Genomic DNA, 22,050 nt, shown 5'->3' on the forward strand with positions numbered 1-22,050 from the left:
GCCAGTCTTGCATGGAAGCATCTTGCACTTGGTCCCATCCCGCCAGAGGTTATGAACACCAGAGGAGTGAAGCTGCCTTGATCCACGTTCTGAATTCTCTGTGCTACGCCCTGTTCTTGTCGTTCTCGTTCCTCCTGTGTGCAGCATCGAGAGACGAGTCACGGTGACATGCGGTTCTGGGGTCGAATGTCCTGATATCAAAGAAGGCTCACTGTCCCTGCGTCCAGAATCCTCGAGCGCTGGGGCTTCGTTGGTTTTGTTGGCAGTCCTTTGATGAATTACGACTGATACTACTACTATTCCTGATATTACTTCTACTACTAATACTAATATAATAATAATAATAATAGAAATAAGGACAATGAAATGATAAATGGAGTCGGCCGTAAAAGCAGTCTTTGACCCAGGCTTCGTGGGGAGTAAGCATGAAAAAGTTTTAATAGTTCCTTCGAGGGGAAGACGGTCTTAATAAGTCCAGGGCCTCGGGGTGACACAGAGACCTGATCAGGGAACACCATATTAAAGGTGAGGGAGATAGGAAGAGGGATGTAGGGAGGATGAGGGAGAGAGAGGAGGGAGATAGGGAGAAATAGGAAGATAGGGAGGAAAAGGAAGATAGGAAGGATGGAGGAGACGGAGGAAGACAAGTCAGTAACTAATTGCAAAAGAGAGAGAGTGAATAAATAAGTAGATAAGACAGAGAAGAGTGAGTCCTCCTTGGTAGTCTCTCTCTCTCTCTCTCTCTCTCTCTCTCTCTCTCTCTCTCTCTCTCTCTCTCTCTCTTCCTCTCATCTTTCATCCTTCCTTCCCTCCCTCACCTCACCTTTCCTCCCTTCACGTACACCCTTCCCATACCTCTCTCGCCCTTCCATTCCCTCCTATACAACCCTTCCTTTCCTCCCCACCACTCACAGATAAACAACAACAACAGTTCCCCTGTATGAAGGGTCATATCCTCCCTCCCTCCCTCCCTCTCTCTCCCTGGTCAAGTGTGTGTGCGTAGGCAGGTAAATTGCCAATCAGCTGGCCCAGGATCACCTGCGGCCTCCACACACACACACACACACACACACCTCGTGGAACATGTATATTTATAGTTTCTGATGTGTATTGAGAGGTTATGATTGCTATACGTGTGTGTGTGTGTGTGTGTGTGTGTGTGTGTGTGTGTGTGTACTGTAGTTGAGTGCAGGAAAGAGAGAGAGAAAACAAACTCGCCCCCTGTAGCCCACGCCGTGTTAGTTTACCACCTCATGTCAGTGTTGTTAGTGAGTGGTGGTGAAGTTTCCATTTATAGTTAACATACCTCTACTCTCTCTCTCTCTCTCTCTCTCTCTCTCTCTCTCTCTCTCTCAATAATTCCTCTTCTGATTTCCGGGATTTTTTTTTTCATTTTTTATTGTTAAAGTTTGAAAGAAATACTGGATAACCTAAGTGTATAATTACGTATAATATGATGTTATATATACGGGTAATTATATCAATACCGCCGTAGTTAGTATAGTGAATTTTATATACATATAAGTTTTAACGTGGTTTAAAGTGTAGCTATTCCCTTAGTTCTTTGTTTTTATTTTAATCCTTGTATATCTACGTTAATCCTTGTATATCTACGTTAATCCTTATATGTCTACGTTAATCTTGTTATTTCTGCGTTAATCTCCTAATCTCTTAAGCTAATCTGTCCTTTCACTTTCCACAACATTCATAACATTCTCATTATATCAATTTTTTTTATCATTCTTCTCATTTTTTTACGCCCTTCTTAACATAGAATCTCTACATTATTATTATTTTGTTTATCCATTTCTGCGTCATTCGAATTTTCTTTGTTTCCCTCATTCGTTGTTTTGAATTTTTTGTTTTGTTTGTTTTGTTTTGTTTTGTTTCTTTGCGTGTCTCTGATTCTCGCTTGAGTGTCATTGTTTTTCGTTGGTGTTTCCGACCTGAGGTGCATCACGGGAAATTGGCTTCCTCCTCCTCCTCCTCCTCTTTCTTCTCTTTCTCCTCCTCCTGTTTCTCCTCTTCCTTTCCCTCCTCTTCCTCCTCCTCCTCCTCCTCCATCAGGCGAAAGTGGACAGTTAATTACCAAGTGAGGGTGGACAGGTGGAGGTGTTTATCTTCTTGTTCATATCTGTCCATCTCCCCTTGTTTGTTCATATCTGTTCATGTCCCCTGTTTGTTCATATCTGTCCATCTCCCCTTGTTTGTTCATATCTGTTCATGTCCCCTGTTTGTTCATATCTGTCCATCTGCCCTGTTTGTTCAGATCTGTTCACCTCCCCCTGGTTATTCACACTATATAAGGCTGCTCCTTCATGACCTTCAGTACACAACTATTGAACATTTTATCAGCTGTATTTATATTCGATCAAATGTGTAACTACTCAACCTACCGTAAAGGAACATTTTGACGTGTTTCTGTAAATTTTCGTGGCTGAGGAATGAAGCACTTGTGTGATGGTTGGGACAGCTGTGCAGGTGTTGTTGGATGAGCTGTGCAGGTGTTGCTGGATGAGCTGTGCAGGTGTTGTTGTTGTTACATCAGTTGTGCAGGTGGTGTTGTTGCATCTGTTGTGCAGGTGTTTTTGTTGTATCAGTTGTGCAGGTGTTGTTGTTGTTACATCTGTTGTGCAGGTGTTGTTGTTGTTGCATTAGTTGTGCACGTGTTGTTGTTGTTGCATCTGTTGTGCAGGTGTTGTTGTTGTTGCATCAGTTGTGCACGTGTTGTTGCACGTGTTGTTGTTGTTGTATCAGTTGTGCAGGTGTTGTTGTTGTTACATCTGTTGTGCAGGTGTTGTTGTTGTTACATCAGTTGTGCAGGTGGTGTTGTTGTTACATCTGTTGTGCAGGTGTTTTGTTGTATCAGTTGTGTGTGTTGTTGTTACATCTGTTGTGCGGTGTTGTTGTTGTTGCATTAGTTGTGCACGTGTTGTTGTTGTTGCATCAGGCAGGTGTTGTTGTTGTGCATTGTGCAGGCGTTGTTGTTTTTGTTGTATCAGTTGTGCAGGTGTTGTTGTTGTTACATCTTTTGTGCAGGTGTTGTTGTTGTGCATTAGTGCAGTGTTGTTGTTGCATCTGTTGTGCAGGTGTTGTTGTTGCATCTGTTGTGCAGGTGTTGTTGTTGCATCTGTTGTGCAGGCGTTGTTGCTGTTGTTGCATCAGTTGTGCAGGTGTTGTTGTTGCATCAGGCGGTATTTACATAGGTGCGTCTCAGGCCCTTGCTGCCTGCTCTTCTCCCTTCCGCTCCAGTGATCACTTTTATTGTGTGTCTCTGTTCCCCCATCGTGCATTTTCCCCATCGTGTATTTTCCCCAGTTTCCTTCAGTATACCATCATGGCTAACACCACCTCTTCTTCTTCGCCTCCTACAGACGATGCTGAACCGACGGGCCTTCAGTGACGTGCTTCCTGACCCTCCTAGATCCTCCAGGAGAAAGGAGGAGGCGAGACAGGTCAGTCCTACTCCTCCTCCTGTGTGTGTGTGTGTGTGTTTTAAAAATCGTCATCCACTTTGAAATTAATTACACTTCAATGTGAAATATAACTATAAACCTCCAATTCCAAACCCACATATTAAACCCTGTATAAAAAATAAAACACTCGTGTAAAGTTTGGTTTATTTAATCACAAATGACTTAATATTGACCAGCAGCTACAATTAATTTATGTAAATTTTGAGATAATTAATTAGAATCGAAATAATTTACCTTAACCAATCCGTGTAAATACTGACTTAATTAACCAGAATTAGATCATTTAAAGAATACCTGTAAATACTCACCTTTAATTAGCCAGAATTAGATCAATATTCGTTTGTTTACACCGCATGTATTTGTCTTCCGAGTTCTATTGTGAATTCTTCCTTTGGTGTTGTATCGTGTACATTGGGAGACTCGGACCAATTACAGGGATTAGTCACATTCCCGCTAACACTGGTGCAAATTAAACAGTTTCCCCGCAAAGGCGAAGTTCTCTAAGTTTGGTAATTTGACCCGTAGCGTCTAGTGGCCTGCCTTCCTTCCTAGTCCGGCCGAGCGTCTCTCTCTCCTTCCTTCCTTCTTCGCTCCAACTCTCCACAAGCGGATAAAATCGAGTAATAATAAGAAAATAGATAAAAATGAAGACATGTTTGTTTATAGAAAGAGAAGATAATTAATATGTTATATGCATATACAATAAAAAAATAATACAATAACGTATAATGTAATTGTGTTGTATTTATTTAATGTAATGCAAGTTATGTATTTAGTGTAGTAATTTAACATAGGCGGTGTTATACATAAAAAATATCATCTGATTTATACCTTTGTTTTGCGTGTATATGTCCCTAAGGTATATATATATGCGAAATATATCCTCAATGAAAAGTATCTGTATAAAATATATATCTTTCGTGAGTATCTCTGCTTCTTAAATATCCCTCTTGAGGTATATTCCTAATGGAGGGATATCTTCGTGTCAGGATATCTTTATGGATATTTTTTATGAAGAATATTCTTAATTTGGATGTATAGTGAATTTTCTCATATATTTATTTATTTTTTCCGTCTCACTGTTTTAATGGGTTAGTTCTATGGTAGGTCTAACATCACACAGGTAGAGTTCATTGACACCTGTAAAGTCCAATTTTCTTACAGGTAGAGTTATTCACACCTGTAAACTCTACCTAGCATTGCTTCAATGGATATCATTAAGATCAGTTAGTTTTTTCCCCACAAGCAAGCACACACACACACACACACACACACACACACACACACACACACACACACACACACACCAGAACTCTACTTTACTCGAGTCATTTAAGCAGAGTTTCCCGGACAGTAATTTAGTCTTCCATTATCAGTTGAGTCTTCCAATTTTGCTTAGTTGTCAAGATGTAGTGAGTGAGTGAGTGAGTGAGTGAGTGAGAGGTCCCACTACCTTCTTAACTTACCTGGTATTAACTCTACATGATCACTCCCACCTAGACATTGAATAAAGAATAGTTAGTTCATACAATACTGACTCTACTTACACTCTACTTGTTACGGGTGTAGGTAGAGTTCCAAGGCTCATTTAGACTCTATTGGCCATGCAGGTGAGTTCCAAGACCCAACTAACTCTCCTTGACTTTGCAGGTAGAGTTCGTGAGATTCGGGCAGGCGCTGAAGCTGGACACTATAGTAAAGGGTGATGCCCCAACCTCCCTCGCCACCACCGGCCTCTTCAAGCGAACGGTAGGTCCTGGAGGAGGAGGAGGAGGAGGAGGAGGAGGAGAGGAGGAGGAGGAGGAGGAGAGAAGTGGAGGAGGAGGAGGAGGCGGCGGAGGGGGGAGGGGAGAGGAGGAGGAGGAGGAGGAGGGAGGCGGAGAAGGCAGGGGAGGAGGGAGAGGCAGAAGAAGAGGAGGTGGCAGCAGAGGAGAAGGAGAGTAGGAGGAGGTGGAAGCAGAAGAGGAGGTTAATAAACTCATAGGATAAGAAAATGAAAGTGTAAGAAGAGGAAGAGGAAGGAGAAAGAGGGAGGGAGAGGAGGAGGGGGAGGAAGAGGATAATGACATTAGAAGTGAGAGATAAAGGAGAAGTAGGAAGATAATAACGAAAAGAACAATAACAGTAGTATTAGACACAGGAGGAGGAGGAGGAGGAAGGAAGAGGAGGAAGGAAGGAAGAGGAGGAAGGAAGACATTAATAGGAGGAAAACGATGAGTTATATGAATTGGGAGGAAGGAAAGGAAGAGGACATGGAGGAAAAGCGATGAGGAAATAAGAGAAATATATAAGGATAAAGGAATTGTGTATGAAGAACAAGAGAGATGGGGAAAAGAAGAGAGGGAGAGAAAGGAGAAGAGGGGGAGAGAGAAGAGAAGAATTTTTGAAAGAGGAAAAAAGGAAGTAAGAGAAATAATGAAGATTGTAAGAGGGTGTGAAGAGAAGCTTATGATCGACAGCAAGAGAGGAGAATAAAGAAAGAGGAGAAGAGAGAAAGAAAAAAGAGAAATACGAGAGAGAAAGAGAGAGAGAGAGAGAGAGATACTAAAACAAAATACACGATAAAAGCGTAATAAGTAACAATACAGAAGAATGAAACAAAACAGAGAAAAAAGTAGATCGAATTAAAACAAAAGTAGATTGAAAAAAAAGACATAAGAAATAAATGAAAGATGGATAGATAAATGAGAAGAGGAAATAGCGTAACAAAAGAGGAAAATCCACAACAGGCAATAATTATTCGCACTATTGAATCTTACAGTCGACTGAAGAAATGTAAACAGGAGGAAACTGCAAACAATACCGAGAGATTAAGCAAGAATGTGTAAACAAAAGCAGTGATTCTGTGCTCATGACCTGACGATTCACAAATGATAATAAACTTGGTGATTCACTATTGTTTGTTTGAGAATTTGGGTGATCCAGTGTTATGTTATGTTGATTTAGTGAAGCTTGTTAGAAAATTTGATACTATGTTCATATGATAGTTTGGTGATTAAACTACGAAGGACCTGGTGATTCGGTGATGCTAAGGACCTGGTGATTCAATAAAGCCTTATACCTGGTGATTGAGTGACTCCTCTTCAGGACTTGGTGATTCATTGACTCACTAAAGTCTTGAAGATTCAACTACCCTAAGAACCAACGATTCACTTAAGAACTTATGGTGATTCAGATTCACTTCTCATTTTGGTGAATCGACGAAGCTACAACGAACACGCATCACGACAGACGAAACTACTGTACAACGAACACAAGACGGCAGACAAGACGGCAAGCAAGCGATAAGAAAATAATGACCACAAAGAAATTATTCCATATACCATAATATTAATCTGTTATGAGTGTAGTACGTAAAACTGAAAGACACTTGAAGGCAGAAAAAAAAATATACATAAACATTGCTTAAGGTATCTGAAGCTTTTGGAAATTAATGATTATTGACTTATTTATAATTCAATGTTTACCAAGAAGCTAACTCAGAAGGCGTGCTTGATCTTGATAAAAAAAAAAGATGGTCTAATTACTGATTTTTTTTTTCATTACGGTGTTTTAAATTTGCATGTTGGAGGAACACACAGTTGATGGTCGTCATCACTGGAGCCTTAGAGTGTGTTTCGCGAGATTATTTCATGGTATTACATAGGGTTGTCTTAGTGAGGGTAGGGAGGCCATGTTGTCTTTGTGAGGATAGGCAGGGTACGTTACCTTACTGTTGGTATGGAGTCAGAGAGTCCGGGAGTAGAGGGTCGGGGAGTAGAGAGTCGGGGAGTAGAGGGTCGGGGAGTAGAGAGTAAGGGAGTCAGCTAGTCAAGCAGTCACCCCACCTACACCGTCTCTCGTTACCTGGACTCACTCACCGTAACGTAAAAAACAGGAACCTCTACCTTAGTGACCACTGTTGACACAACCTCTGTCCCGGGTTGACTGAAGCTCTTGCAGATGTACAAAGAGGGAGGTAGGAGGAGTGAGAGATGGTGTGTGTGTGTGTCCCTGTGTCTGTGTGTCCCTGTGTCTGTGTGTCCCTGTGTCTGTGTGTGTCTGTCTCTGTGTGTGTGTCCCTGTGTGCAAATGTGTCAGGTTGAGAGAGAGGGAGAGAGAGTGTGTGTGTGTGTGTGTGTGTGTGTGTGTGTGTGTGTGTGATGGTCGCAGGTGTGTGTATGGTAGTGTTAAGGGCACTAGTGGCTGGCAGTGTGTGTGTGTGTTATAAGTGAAGTGACTCGTATCATGTACAGAAGAGTCCTGAAGTGACGGCTCTTACTGTTTATGATCCTCTCTCCCCCTCTCCTCCTCCTCCTCATGGTGTGTGTGTGTGTGTGTGTGTGTGTTCCTCATAAAGTCTTCTACTATATCAATTCATTTAACACTCCCTACCATCAATTTAACTTAGAGTAATGTTTAAATTATTATCATTATTATTATTATTATCATTATTATTATTTATATGTTTGATTGGATACGAGAAAAGGGTCTCCTATCCCTTCCTCTCCTCTTCACTCTGTATAAAGGATGAAGATAATAACCACCACGTCCAGCACAGGAGATGTGAGAAGCGACGAATATACAGACAGATTAAACTGCTTTTGATTACACTTTAAAAAAAAAACATTAAATAAATAAAAATCTTTAATTAACTTAAATGCAGTAATTGGGGCACATTAACTATTTTGCGACACATTCCAAATCAAATTACTACGATATTGTGATGAAAACAGTCCAGGGAAATGTCACTAACTAGGAAACATTCATCCAGACAATACGTAGTGTATGTCCTTGTGGATATCTGGTTATTAATGTATTTTTTTGTGTATGCCTGTGTGAATAAATGTATGTATGTGTAGGTGTTAGTATACAAGCGTGGTGTATATATGTTAACGTATGTATGTAAATGTTATGATGTCCAGGTATATTTATTGCATGTTTTGGTATATCTATATCTGTCTACTTGAGAGATTAAGGCAATTTTTAATTTTTTTTTTCTTCAAATTTTCCAAACACCAAATTTAAGTCTAAAGGAAGTATAATTATTGATAGCTCTTGTTTGTTCTTGTTATTATTATCTAAACTTTATCATTAAACCTTATGTGCTGTTTGTTTATCAGTTATTACATTACAGTGATTTGTTATGGGTAATAGAAGAGAGTTTGTTATACCTATAGTGTAATGATGACGTCTTTTGTTGTGGGTGTAATGGTAGAGATGTATGTATACGTGTGTGTGTGTGTGTGTGTGTGTGTGTGTGGTTATTTCAAGTACTGGTGGATGTTCACTGTTTGGATGTCTTTGTTGAACTCATCAAAATGTTCATCAATGCCTTCAGTGCAATGTTCAGAATATCTCCATAAAGTATTCAGAAAATCTCCATAAAATGTTCAGAAAAGCTCCCTAAACTCTTCAGAAAAATCTCCCTATTAGAAAAATCTCCCTAAACTCCAGAAAATATCCCTAAACTCCAGAAAATATCCCCAAACTTCAGAAAAATATCCCTATCAGAAAAATCTCTAATACATTCAGAAATCCCTCACTGAAACGCTGATGATAACTTACTGTGGAATAATCCTACAACTCATAACTATATAGAGATATATACCATTTCTATAATGTTTATGATGTTGATGAACCCTACGTCACTTGAGAAATGTTGGAAATGTTAGCTCAGATGTGACATGTCTAAAGTGTTTTGCAGATGTGATATGTTTATAAAGCCTGATTTCTTTTAAATGTTTGAGTGACTTCTTCCTGTTACTTGTTCACCTGTTTAGAGACGGTAAGGAATGCTCTTTGTTTCTGGAGTGTCTTAGAATCTTGTCTGTCAACATCTGAAAAGTTTTTGGTTGTGATAGAGTGCGGTGAACTCTTCTCCTTGTAGTGTTTAGGAACCTTTGATCAAGGCTGTGTCCATGTTCTTAATAAAATGTTTAGTAACCCTGAGTGTTTCTGAAATGTTTACAGAAAATTTCATTAACAACTTTTTTTCTATGTAATGTTCCAACTTCTAAAATAGTGTTTCGAAGCATCAGGTACAGTGTTTAGTGATATTTAGAAACCCTTTTCCTGCCTCTGAGATGTATGGGACCCCCCTTTTCCCACCCCCCACCCCCATTATATATCTATGAATGTATCTTTTTCAAACATGTTTACTAACTCTTCTTTGTCATTTGTTTAGGATCCCTCTTGGTAGAATTTTTCTTCAACATGTTCGACGATCTCTACAGCACATTGTAACACAGTTGTCCTCCCGTAGTGTTCAGTCGCCTCTATAAAAAAGTGTGTCTTTCCTCCTCCCCCCCAGTTAACAGAGGGCTCAAATGGTTCCCCTTCAACCTCCACCACCGCTCTCCATGCCAGGGTATGTCATCCCCTGCCTGCTGTCTCTTGCATCTGTCTGCCTGTCTGTCTCCCTGTCAATCTAGCTGTCTCTCTGTATATTCCCGTCCCAGATGGCTCTATCGGTTCTTCCAACTCCTCCGTCGTTCTCCGCCCCAGGGTATGTCGACCCCCTGCTTGATTTCTCTTGCATCTCTCTGTTCGATCGTCCTGGTAGCTCCCTAGTTTGTCCACGTGTCTGTCTTTCTAGCCCCCCTGTCGTAAAGTATTCCAGTGGCACCCTGTCCATATCATCTGGTCTTTGTAAACAGGGTACACTGGGCCCCGTCCAGTCGTCGCTCACGTCTTTGTTTATGTAGCAATTTGTCTAGTTCTCTGAGTTGTGTCTTTGAGTGTTGTATATTAGATTTGTGTCTCGTTGTCTCGTTGTGTCTGTCTTTCTTTTCCCGGTTATATGTTTATATACCGTTTGTTAATTTGTCTATATTTTTCGAAAATTCTCAGTAGCTGTCTGTGTGCCTGTCTAATTAATTGTCCTTTTATTATTTCCCGTTTGTGTTTACGATTCGGTGTTTTTTTATTGTCTATTTCTGTCGACGGGGATAAATCTGTTTATGTTGACACATCTTTCTGTATGTTTGACAGTAAAATCTTGTTTCTGATTCATCCCTTTGTCTAGTCTGTATTTGTGTCTCAAGACAGAAAGAATATCACGCTGCTTGACTTTCATAACTTGCACTCAGGCATTTTGCATTCCAATGTCTGTGCATGATTTTGTAACTGCATGTTTTAGAGATATGTAACCTGATATCCATGTACTGTATCGTGTTTATGTTACGTTATCGTATGTATCATCGAAGTGTTTGTACCGACTCGCTTATGTTACGAAATTCCTGAGAAAAAAAAACATAGAATTGAACCAGATATATTATTTTTTTCAGCGTGATTGTCGTTTCAAAATATCAAATAGGAGGGATCCAATTCCAAGGTTGAGGGTTCAAGCTCGAAGTAGAAGAGTTTGTATTCGAATTAATAAACCAAAGATATCGAACTCCAAGTAGAGATAATCGTAGTCCATGTATTACATTTTGAACAATTTAAATGCCTTGGGAGAGACATTCACGTTCTTTAGTATCAAACTCAAAAAATAAAAAAAGAGAAATGCAAATAGAGATTAGATTTAAAGTAAATAAATTTGAACTATATGAAGGCGAGCTCATATCTTAGGTATAAGGGTTCAAACTCCCGGTAATAGGGTTTAAACTATAAGTACTGTAAACGGGAGGCAAGAGAGAGCATAGATTATGTAGGGAACTTTAGACTCGTAAGTAGTATGAGTCAAGGTCTTTATGAAAACATTTAAACCTACATAGAAAGGTTTCGAATACCATGGAGGGAAAGATCAAATGTTGTAGTACAGAAGTTAAAGTTGAAGAAGTAAGGTATAGTCCCCTTCACTAGTGGGTTTACAGGGGTCGTCAGGTTGTGTGCGGTGTGGCAGCGCTGTGTTTGGTTACACTCGACAGAAGGAAACTCGCAATAGCAAACATACTATGAAATCAAATTAAAACAATATTAAAACAAATATCTCAATGTAATGATTTGTGGAATGTTTTTATGACGAGCCTCTGTAAACGCACTAGTGAAGGGGACTGTACCAAGGCTATATGACTAGCCCCTGTAAACGCACTAGTGACTGTACCAAGGCTATAGACGAGCCCCTGTAAACGCACTAGTGAAGGGGACTGTACCAGGCTATAGACGAGCCCCTGTAAACGCACTAGTGAAGGGACTGTACCTAGGCTATATGAGAGCCTGTAAACGCACTAGTGAAGGGACTGTACCAAGGCTATATGACGAGCCGCCCGACTGTACCTGCTAGGCTATATGACTGTAGCACCCTGTGTAAACGCACTAGTGAAGGGGACTGTACCAAGGCTATATGACGAGCCCCTGTAAACGCATTAGTGAAGGGGACTGTATATCTTGCACACACTGGTTTCACCGCACGTGTAGACATGTGCACAACACACATATTCACGTCACTTGTTACCACACACACACACGCACACACAATGGCTTATGTTAAAGATGATTGACTCACTTATCACAACTTTATCGTTACGTTATCATCTCTTGACAGCTTCTCTCACACACACCTCCACACTCCCTCACTCTCACCACTACTCCCTCACTCTCACCACTACACTCTCACCACTACTCCCTCACTCTCACCACTACTCCCTCACTCTCACCACTACTCCCTCACTCTCACCACTACACTCTCACCACTACTCCCCCACCCTCATCACCCCTCCCCCCCTCTCCCCAATTGGTAATATTGCCAAGTTTAATTAACAATAATTTCCCGCCATTGGGTGCAAACCGACCGACATATTTCTGGGCATTAGCAACACATATTGTAGAAGAATCAATCACTCTCCCCGGGCTTCTGCTTTTATAGATCCATAACAGGTGTGTGTCTGTGGTGCTCGGGGTGAGGGCAGCCGTACCAGAGGGAATAAGAGAGAAATGTTGTAAATGGGGAGGAGAGACATGAAGAATAACAGTCAAGACACACGGAGAAGCTAGATGATGGTGGTTATTCACAGACGTAAAATTGAATCTTCAGAAAGAATAGCGACTGGGAGTAGACTATGATGTGATAAATTGTTTTCTAAACGATGTAGTTGATGCGTGTAAGGGAGAGAGAGACGAGTGTTAGACGGAAGGAACTGTATAGTGTAGGAAATGAAGTAGAAATAAGTCATCAAAGGAAAGTGACTCCTGAAAGCGACGCGATAGAATACTGGATCGTGTTATGGAACGCATTACGACAGGGATAAAATGCAGCAGCGGCAGTGATCGTCGGCGGCCCCCTCTCCCTTGACTCAGCCTCAGGTCCCAACAATAGAGCTATTCTCTGGCAAACGGACCGTCTTACAAGTCACTTACGAGTCATAAAGCAAACTAATCGGAGTAATATCACCCTTTGCAACGTAGCCTCGACCATCGGCCGTGCGGAAGATAAGAACTAAATGACACGTGAACTAACTTTTCATGGAATTTGTTGCACGCAAAACCAACGAGTAATCGATGGTAGGTTTTAATGACTCGTGAAATAACTTTTTTATGAAAATTTAGGGGGAGAGAAAAATTTACATTACATCACAGGGAAGAGGAAATAAATATAAGGGGGGAAAACTCGGAGGAAAATATAGATAGAAGAGGAAAGAATGTTTGTCAGAGATACACAAATTAACTAAGAAATAAGAAGAGGAAGGAAAAATTAACCAAGATACACCTTAAGTGTCTCAGTGGTGGGAGAGATGAGCTTCGGTCAGTAACTCAGAAGAAAAATAAGACGAGAGGAAAGATTCTCAATTATTTAACAACTTGAAAGATTTTGACTTTGCAAATTTATTATCGAAAAGCAAAATATATCATTGATAAGAATAAATGCTCTCTCTCTCTTCTCTCTCTCCTCTCTCTCTCTCTCTCTCTCTCTCTCTCTCTCTCTCTCTCGAGCTTCCAATAAAATCTTTGTATAAATTCTCCAGCCCCGTTAGCTGCTCAGTGTAGAATATTTACGCCCTCATCCTGTCACTAATATGCAAATAAATGCGCATTTCTTAATCTTGTACACTTTTTTCTTGAGAGTTGAACCACCAAAATTAAAAATGTGCGTCGGGAATATTTAAATTTAATGAACTTGGCGAGAAGGCGGGCAGACGGGTTTTTTCTATCATTAATATTTATCTTTTTTTTTTTTTTTAGTAAACAAGAGGAAAATTTGATGAACATGTACTAAAAAATTTGCAAATTAATTGATATTGTTTATTTAAGCGTACGAGAGTTTTACAGCAGATGAATGGCAACGTGGTGATTGATAGTGGCAATGGGTTTATGCCACACTGCCAGACGTACATTAAGTTATATATTTTTATCTAGGACTTAAAACTTGGAACGAAATCTTACAAATGATTATCGTAATCTTATAAATAGATAGAGAATAGACAATAATTACATAGTATCAATATTTGTTTTTTTTTAAAGTAAGACCCTTGGTAGTTCTACTTAGTTTTAGTAGTTTTATTTACCTGTTAATGACTAGCTTTTTAGAATTACACCTGTTTCAGTATATATTGTTATAATACCATCACCATCTACCTCACCCCCCCCCCTCTCCTACAGATCCTTACCTACCTCTCTCTCTCTCTCTCTCTCTCTCATAATTTCCCCCTTACCTTATTCTTTGTCTAACCCAACCTAACCTAACCTTACCAACCCAAACTATTCCTCTTTCTTCCTCTATCCATTACCCACCCTATCTCCCCATCCATTACCCACCCTATCTCCCTCTATCCATTACCCACCCTATCTCCCTATCCATTACCCACCCTATCTCCCCAAGCACAGTGTACTAATGTCTGTCTCTCCGCCGTACAGCCATGGGAACCTCAGTGTTGTTACCCCGACTTTCCCTACGAGGTGGTGTGTGGAGACTCGTGGGGGGAGAACCGCCTTCTACTGGCTACTACCGAGGGAGTCTTCTTGGTCGAGGGTGAGTAACTAAACCTTATACTTGAGAGTCTTATGAGGTATGAGTCGAGTTTTAGTTTTTTTTCTCTTAAATGGTGTTGGGGGTTTAAGGTCCTACTCGGGTTTTGTTTGGGTTTAATTGTCCCTCTCAAGTGTTGCTGGGTTTAATGTGCCACTTAAGTGTTTAAGTTACCACTCAAGTGTTACTTAGGAGAGAAATATCCCAGAGGTTCAAGTGATGATAGCTACAAGATTTAATGGACAGACACAGAGTCAACCAGACAGGAAATTTAAGTAGACAGACAAAACATAAAGAGACGGTGGATAAATGACAATATAAACAGAAAAACAGACAGAAGAGACAAACACGTAGAAAGTGACAGTCAGATACATAAAGAGACAGACCAAAACAGATAAACAAACTAGTAAAAGCTAAGAGACAGAGAGAGACAGACAGACAGACAGACAGACAATAAAAAACGTGAGGGTGACAGACAAGTTCCAGCACCGCGTTTTCCTGCCATATTTTCCGTTATGCAAATCAGGAGCGTCGGAAAAGTGGCGCGGGTGGTGATGACAGGTAAATCAGAGGCCCTCCATCCCACAGCCTACCCCAAAGGTCTTAAAATCCCACAAACTTTTCCTGTATTGATCTGCTGTAATCTGATCAGCTAAAGGTCATTCCGTTAGCTGTTTTGAGGATTGGTGAGCATTGCGTCATCGCCTCTCCTGTTCGTGTCAGATATTTTCTAGTTTTGTTTTCTTTGTTTTTCTTTCTTCTATAATTCTGTAATGTTGAGACCATGAGAGGATTTGAGATTATAGATGGGTTTTTTTTAATATTTAAATCATGTAATTTAAGTCTGTGGTTATAAAAGGGTTTTGATGTATTAAAATTGCAATCAATTTATGTGTGAAAGATTTTATGCTCGTATCCTTCCACCTTGTTTTTTCAGTCTTCCCACACACACACACACACACACACACACACACACACACACGCGCGCGCGAAAGGAATTTTTGTTGAGGCAATCCACTTGTTTATAAGAAAAATAATATATACAATCCATTTTTTTTTACGAATTTTTGTGGACACTTTCTTGAGACTTTAACACGAGAAAAAAAAATCTTAAAAATCACAAAAAAATCTAACTATGGTGCTGCCCCCCCCTCAAAAAAAAACTCGCTGTGTTTTACCAAGGCCCCGTGAATGATGCCAAAGAAGAAATTCGCCACAACAGTAAACTTCGCTAATGGTCACGACAGTGTGAAAGTTGCGACAATAGGCGGCTAAGAGGAGACATGATGAGAAAAAAAGTGAGAGTTAAGACCCAGAGTCTTTGCCAGGATAAGACCTCTGAACCTAACGAAGGAGGCAGGTGGGGGAGGGTAGGAAGGTGAGGGAGGTGGGGGAGGTAGGAGGATGGGATTGAGGGAGAGAAGCGGTGGAAAGGAGAGACCAGATGACGCCTCGCCTCTCCACATCTTTACCTCTCCATTCATCTGTCCTTTCTTTCCTTCTTTCTCCTCTTCCTTACGCTCCTCCTTCCCTACCTCCCTCTCTCCCTCCCTCCACAAGGCTCTGTTCTTTTCCATTACTTTTCTGTTCCTCTCCTGTCCTCTCCCACATTGCCTCTTCTCTCTTCCGTCCCGGTTGAATTAACTAGACCTTGGTGCTGGACGATGTCATAAGATACTTACCCTCTGTTCTCCTTGTCTTCCTATCATCATTCTCTTCCTCTACCTCCCTTTCTCCTCTTCTCTCTGTTCACCTTCTCTCCCTGTCGTCTCTCTCTGCCCTCCTTCTCCCTTTCTCCTCTTCTCTCTGTTCACCTTCTCTCCCTGTCGTCTCTCTCTTCCTCTACCTTCTGCCCGCCTCCCCCCTTTCTCCTCTTCTCTCTGTTCTCCTCTCCCTCTCTTCTCTTGCATGTTAGATCCTTGCCCGTCAAAACCTAAAAGGCGACTTTATTCGTAGGAAGCGTTCTGATGTATAACGTAAAACCCACTAAAGAGAACAGCTTAGCATTCGTCCCCTCAGCCTTCGAACTTAAGTAAAATCCACCTTGAATTTTTTTTTGTTCATCCTTACTCCACACATCTGATTGTTTTGATTGTGGTAATGTATATAATTTTTTATTGTGGTAATGAATATAACTGTGAACGCTTTCCTTACGTCAGTTATAGCAGTGGGAATATCAAATCGAAGATAAATTAATTTTTTGATAGTTTTGATATAATTAAAGTGTAGTTATTCTAAGTAGTGTTTAGGTTGTTTAGATAACTGGGGGAATATTTTACCATATGAATAAGACAATTAATGTTATTTAAGAACTTTAATTCTCTTTTTTCTTTACTCTTGGAAATGCTACATGATTCATTGCTGGTTTTTTTTTGGCCACCTTATGTGTGACGTGACTACTTACACAGTCTACGAGATGTTAGGAGGATATCTCTCTCTCTCTCTCTCTCTCTCTCTCTCTCTCTCTCTCTCATCTTTGCTGCTATAGTTTTATGCCAGTCTTCGGAGTCTCTTGAATTTTTTACTCCCATTTGCCTTTGAGGATCTTACGTTCCACTGAGGCCAGCTGGGGAGAAGAATTGTAAAGGAGAGAAGATGGAGGAGAGATAAGAGAAGATGATAGGCAAAGGGCACAAGGGAGAGAAGGTATAAACAAAGGAAAAGGAAGTTGGACAAAAAAAATGACACAGTGTATAGGGGAGGTCAGGAGGTTGAGGAAAGAGGAAGAAAGGAATGGAGATAAATGAAAGGAAGAAGGAAAGAGACAGAGCTATAAGATACGATATATGGTGGAGGTAAAGGGAGAGAGGAGCGTGGAGGAAGAGAATGTGGAATAGGGAGGTAGACAACTATATTGGAAGAGAGAGAGAGAGAGAGAGAGAGAGAGAGAGAGAGAGAGAGAGAGTTTTAAAGATAGAAAGCTGATGTGTGGTAGGGAGGTGCGGGTAGTGTAGTGAATGATCATATACTGTCCCCTGTCCACATTATATGTGTGTGTGTGTGTGTGTGTGTGTGTGTGTGTGTGTGTGTTTGAGTGAGTATATGTTGTAATCCACCATAGAAAACGGTATCTATGGCTGTTGTTCTCTAGTGGTTTCTGGTATTAATGTATTGCTCTCCCCATTCTTACTGAGCCTTATCTAATATCTCCCAAAACTTATCGTTCTATCTCACTACTTCTCTCTTCTTCTCTTCCATCCTCTGCTTATTTTATTTTTTATTATTTTTCTTTTTTGCTTCATTTTCTTTTTCGCAATTTTTTTTTCTTTTTATTTTAATTTTAATCGTTTATTTTTATTTATCCTTGTTTTTATTTCCAGTTATCTCCCCACTAACTACCTACAGTGTTCTCTCCCCACTAATTGGTTCTCTCTCCAACAGAGGGCGTGGCTCACCGTCTCGTGTTCGACAAGAGTGTACAAGTGAAACAACTGAGTGTGGTAGAGGCGCACGGAATCCTCCTCTTGAGAGCTGATAAAGGTATTCGATGCTATTTATATACGATCCTTCTTATAATATTCGATCCTATTTACAATATTCGACCCTATTTATAGTATTCGACCCTATTTATATAAGTACTGAATTGAATTACATAGTTCTGCTCCCAACTCATTTATCTTCAATCTTCGGGAGACATCTGGACAGGCACTGGGTAGTAGAATAATAAATAAGTAAATAAAATAAATAAAAAAAATAAATAAATAAAATCCTGGAAAACAATTGTCATGAAATAAGATTAGAAAAATGAAGAGAGGAAATAAAACTCACAAGAGCAATATATGACCTTTGCTTCCTAGGGGGAAAATCATCCATTCTTGAATACGAATATTTTTGTCTCTATTCCACTTATTTTCACTCAATATTTTTCTTACTCTCATTTACTATCGTATCTTCGTCCTCCTCACTACACCATCATAGGCTCGCATCTGGTTGTACACAGTCAGAGCTCCACCTCTCGACTGCTGGGGTGGCTGTCAGTGCATCGCCTTTATATGCACCGAAAACCCCAACTGAGCGCGGTGAACAAATGCACTCTTGTTTTTGTCGAGATTTTACCAATGAAAGTTCCGGATTTTCCCGCGAACGATTGGATTTTTCACTGGATTGGAATGATTGGTGATGGGGATTTATTTTTACATGGATTTATTGATTGTTTGCTCCATTGGCTGGTATTTTATTATGATGGGATAGGGATTTTTGTTTTCGTAGGTTGAGTAGCTTCCAGTGTTGTGGTAAGGATTGGAGTGCTTGATGGCGAGAATAGAAAAGATATTTTACAGAAATTTTTGCAATAAATGAAATAAGTTGTTCTTAATGAATAAATTAGGGATTAATGATTGGAATATTCTCTTAAACTAGGATATATTCAGTGATATTGTGATTAGATTTAACATTCATACATATAAACAACATCCCAATTTTACTGTAAAAGACACAAAATAAAAATATTCAAGAAAGATGGCGACAAGAACACAATAAAATCAATGTATAAATCGATAAAACACATTTGTTATGGGTGATATATATTTTTACCATAATTCAATGTTCTGTCGCTGTGTCTATCGGTCTTTTTCTTCACACTATAAAAAAAATTTCTCTTCGTGTAACTTAAAAAAAAAACCTTGACAGCTTTTCTCCACTCTTATACAAATTTTTGGTATCCTGTTTATAAGTTCAAAACCCTCTTGACTTGACGGCATCCAGTCATAAACAGACACTTGGTGCGGGAGCTCACGTACAGGTGTGTAAACAAGATGTTAAACTCCTGATGGTGCAGCTCCTGACGATGACGACGACGATGGTGGAACTTTTATCAAACTTTCTCTCACCCACAATTTACTTTCTAGGGTCCTTTTGTGTGTGTGTGTGTGTGTGTGTGTGTGTGTTGCTTTATATTTCGTTCTTTCTTTCTTTTGTTATATTTCTTTCTTACCAGCAATCACACATACTAATCCCCCAATCCCCCCTCCTCTTATTCTCCTCCCAGTCCTCCTCTTATTCTCCTCCGAATCCCTCTTCCTCCCACCCTAAATCCCTCTTCCTCCCACCCAACACCCTAAATCCCTCTTCCTCCCACCCCAACACCCCAATCCCCCTTCCTATCTCTCACACTTCTCCCCAAATGCAACACCTCTTCTCTTCTCCCCCACTGCAACACCTCTTCTCTTCTCCCCCACTGCAACACCTCTTCTCTTCTCCCCAGCTGGTCGTGACGGAAAGATCCACGTGTTCCGCCTCTCAGACTTCGAGGGGGACGAGGAGCGGGTCAAAACCAAGGCGGACCTCAAGGACCACCGACTAGAGAGGACCAAAGGATGCCATCTGTACGCCATCTCCAGGCCCGGCGGCTCACACCTCAGGATGGTATGTATCCTTTGGGAGTCCTTTTGAGGAGGTGTTGGGAGTTCTTTCGGGGAGGTGTTGGAAGGTAGTGAGGTGTTGGGAGTCCTTTTGGATGTTTTGAGAGTCCTTTGGAGGTGTTGGGAGTCCTTTTAGAGGTATTGGGAGTCCCTTTTCTTTGGAGTCCTTTTGGAGGTATTTGGTTGGAAGTCATCTTGGGAGGGTTATGAGCATCCATTTGAAGGGGTCATGTGAATTCTTTTGATTGGGATACGAGTTCTTTTTGGAGGGCTCACGAGTCAATAATTATAGAGATAAATCATTTAACCCAAGCAACCACAACTAGTCCCATTTACCTAAAGTTTTCTCAGTTCTATGAAAAAATACTTCTGTGATAAAAACGAAAGTCTTATAAAAATATGGAATCAAGTAAACCACTTTGATAGATTTGCTAATGAATAATAATTAACACTCATAAACAAATGTAACCCACCGAGTCTTGTAAGTGATCAGTGGATATGACTGTGTGTGTGTGTGTGTTGTTGCAGGTGGTGGCAGTGGGGAAGAAGTTGCTGGTACTACAGTGGCGGCACTCAGCTGCATGGACTGCCTGGTGTCCTGCTTCCGACACTGATACCGTCGATGGATTCCAGTTTATCAGGGTGAGTGCCAGTGTCAAGGGTGAGGATTAATGTCAGTTTCAAGGGTGAGGATTTGTGCCAGTGTCAAGGGTCAGGAATAGTGCCAATGCCAGAACCAGGGTGGGTTTTTATGTATTTCGATTATTCTTATTTGAGAAAACTAATGATGTTACTGCAGCTTAAAGAGTGCTCCCTGTGTGTCCCATTGAATGTGACCTAATGAGTGTCCCAAATTGTTCCTTTATCAATGACTACTACATCACTAACTCTGCTTGTTGTGATGCAGGAAGTGTCTGTATCTGAGGCACCCATCATCATCACCCTCGTTGACTCACCACTTGTTTCATCTGCTGGTGGACTCAACGACAACAAGATCTGTATAGGTGCGTCTCTCTCTCTCTCTCTCTCTCTCACACAACATTCCTCCTTCCTTCCTCTCTCCCTCCTGCCCTTTATCTCAAAATATATTCCCCTTACACTTACTTTAATGTTTTTTTTTTAACATTTACAAGTCAGCTCCTATCACCATCGAACACCGTAAATTATTCTCAGATAATGAATTACAATTTAATGTCCCTTGGGAGGTTGAGAATACAGAACTCCATCAACTGAATCATATTTTACTGTAACCTGGTTCACTTACACACAATACTGTAACCCTGAATCATACAACTTAAACACACTTTACTGTAACTTGGATCATTCGGCTCTAATACACCGTACTGTAACCTGGATCATTTTTTATATCTTTAGAATTAGAAGACTTGCCACTTCAGGGACTTTATTACCGGGTTCTTATGCACCCTAAAATTTACATAATTTTGAGATGAATTTTAGTATCAGTCTAATGATTGGCCTCAATATATTACTGATATGGCCCTAAAGTGCCCAGATTTGCATTTTAAACCACCTTAAGTGACTTGAGTTGACATCAAAGCAACTCATATTAGCCTCAGTTGACCCTTGAGCATCATAAGTGACCTGAGTCTACTCCCAGTAACCACAAATGGCACGGCTCAAATTACTTGCCCAGAGAAAATATATTAATATTTTATACACTTGATTTTTTTTTTTTCATTTTACTTTATCTATGCTGTACATATTGCCTTTTAAAACGTGCATTTCCATTCTCAGTCTTTTCCTTTACAAAATTTATTGGAAAGTTTCATTGTTCGAGGAAGTTACTGCACATATTTTCCTTATTAGTAGATAGATAGACAGACACAGAGACAAATATTCAGTAAAATCGTCATACAAGTTCTTTACATTGATTCATTTTGTACAATATATAAACAATGCAGGTATACAATGCAGCATATATAAAGACAGAGTAGGTATACAACATACATAGACTTTGCAAGTATATATGCTATGTACCTAGACAGTGCAGGTACACAGACAATGGTAAACAGTGAGTCATTTCAACCAACATAGCCATCACATGTGTATTTAAAGCAGTGAATTTTTCCCTGGATTAAAAATGAACCAACTTCTAAATCACAATATCAATAGGAATAATAATGTAAAACATGTATATGTCTTGCACACTCACCTGCTTGTCTTGCGATGAAATTACCTTAAAATGATTATACTCGATGCAAGATCTGGTCATCTGGATGTGAGGTGGCTAGACTTGGTGTGTTGAGAAATGACATGATTGAAATCTACTTTACCTGAAACTACCCTTACAGAGGAGACGTATTTG

The 22,050-nt window shown here is 40.2% G+C and overlaps 1 protein-coding gene across 3 annotated transcripts in view; it reads left to right on the top strand.

Annotated features, from left to right (window-relative positions):
- Positions 1–22,050, top strand: part of LOC121855003 (GTPase-activating Rap/Ran-GAP domain-like protein 3) — a 332,851-nt gene that overhangs the window by 303,530 nt on the left and 7,271 nt on the right. For 2 of the 3 annotated variants that reach the window (XM_042349827.1, XM_042349829.1), the window contains 8 exons: positions 3,375–3,455; positions 5,127–5,225; positions 9,769–9,825; positions 14,253–14,367; positions 17,746–17,844; positions 19,568–19,728; positions 20,253–20,366; positions 20,632–20,728. In XM_042349827.1, coding sequence (XP_042205761.1) covers positions 3,375–3,455; positions 5,127–5,225; positions 9,769–9,825; positions 14,253–14,367; positions 17,746–17,844; positions 19,568–19,728; positions 20,253–20,366; positions 20,632–20,728 — 823 coding nt within the window. The remainder of the gene's footprint in view (positions 1–3,374; positions 3,456–5,126; positions 5,226–9,768; positions 9,826–14,252; positions 14,368–17,745; positions 17,845–19,567; positions 19,729–20,252; positions 20,367–20,631; positions 20,729–22,050) is intronic. The other variant, XM_042349828.1, reaches the window with a different exon arrangement.

This window comes from Homarus americanus, unplaced genomic scaffold, assembly GCF_018991925.1.
Source record: "Homarus americanus isolate GMGI-L3 unplaced genomic scaffold, GMGI_Hamer_2.0 scaffold16022, whole genome shotgun sequence".
In the NCBI taxonomy this organism is placed as follows: Eukaryota; Metazoa; Arthropoda; class Malacostraca; order Decapoda; family Nephropidae; genus Homarus; species Homarus americanus.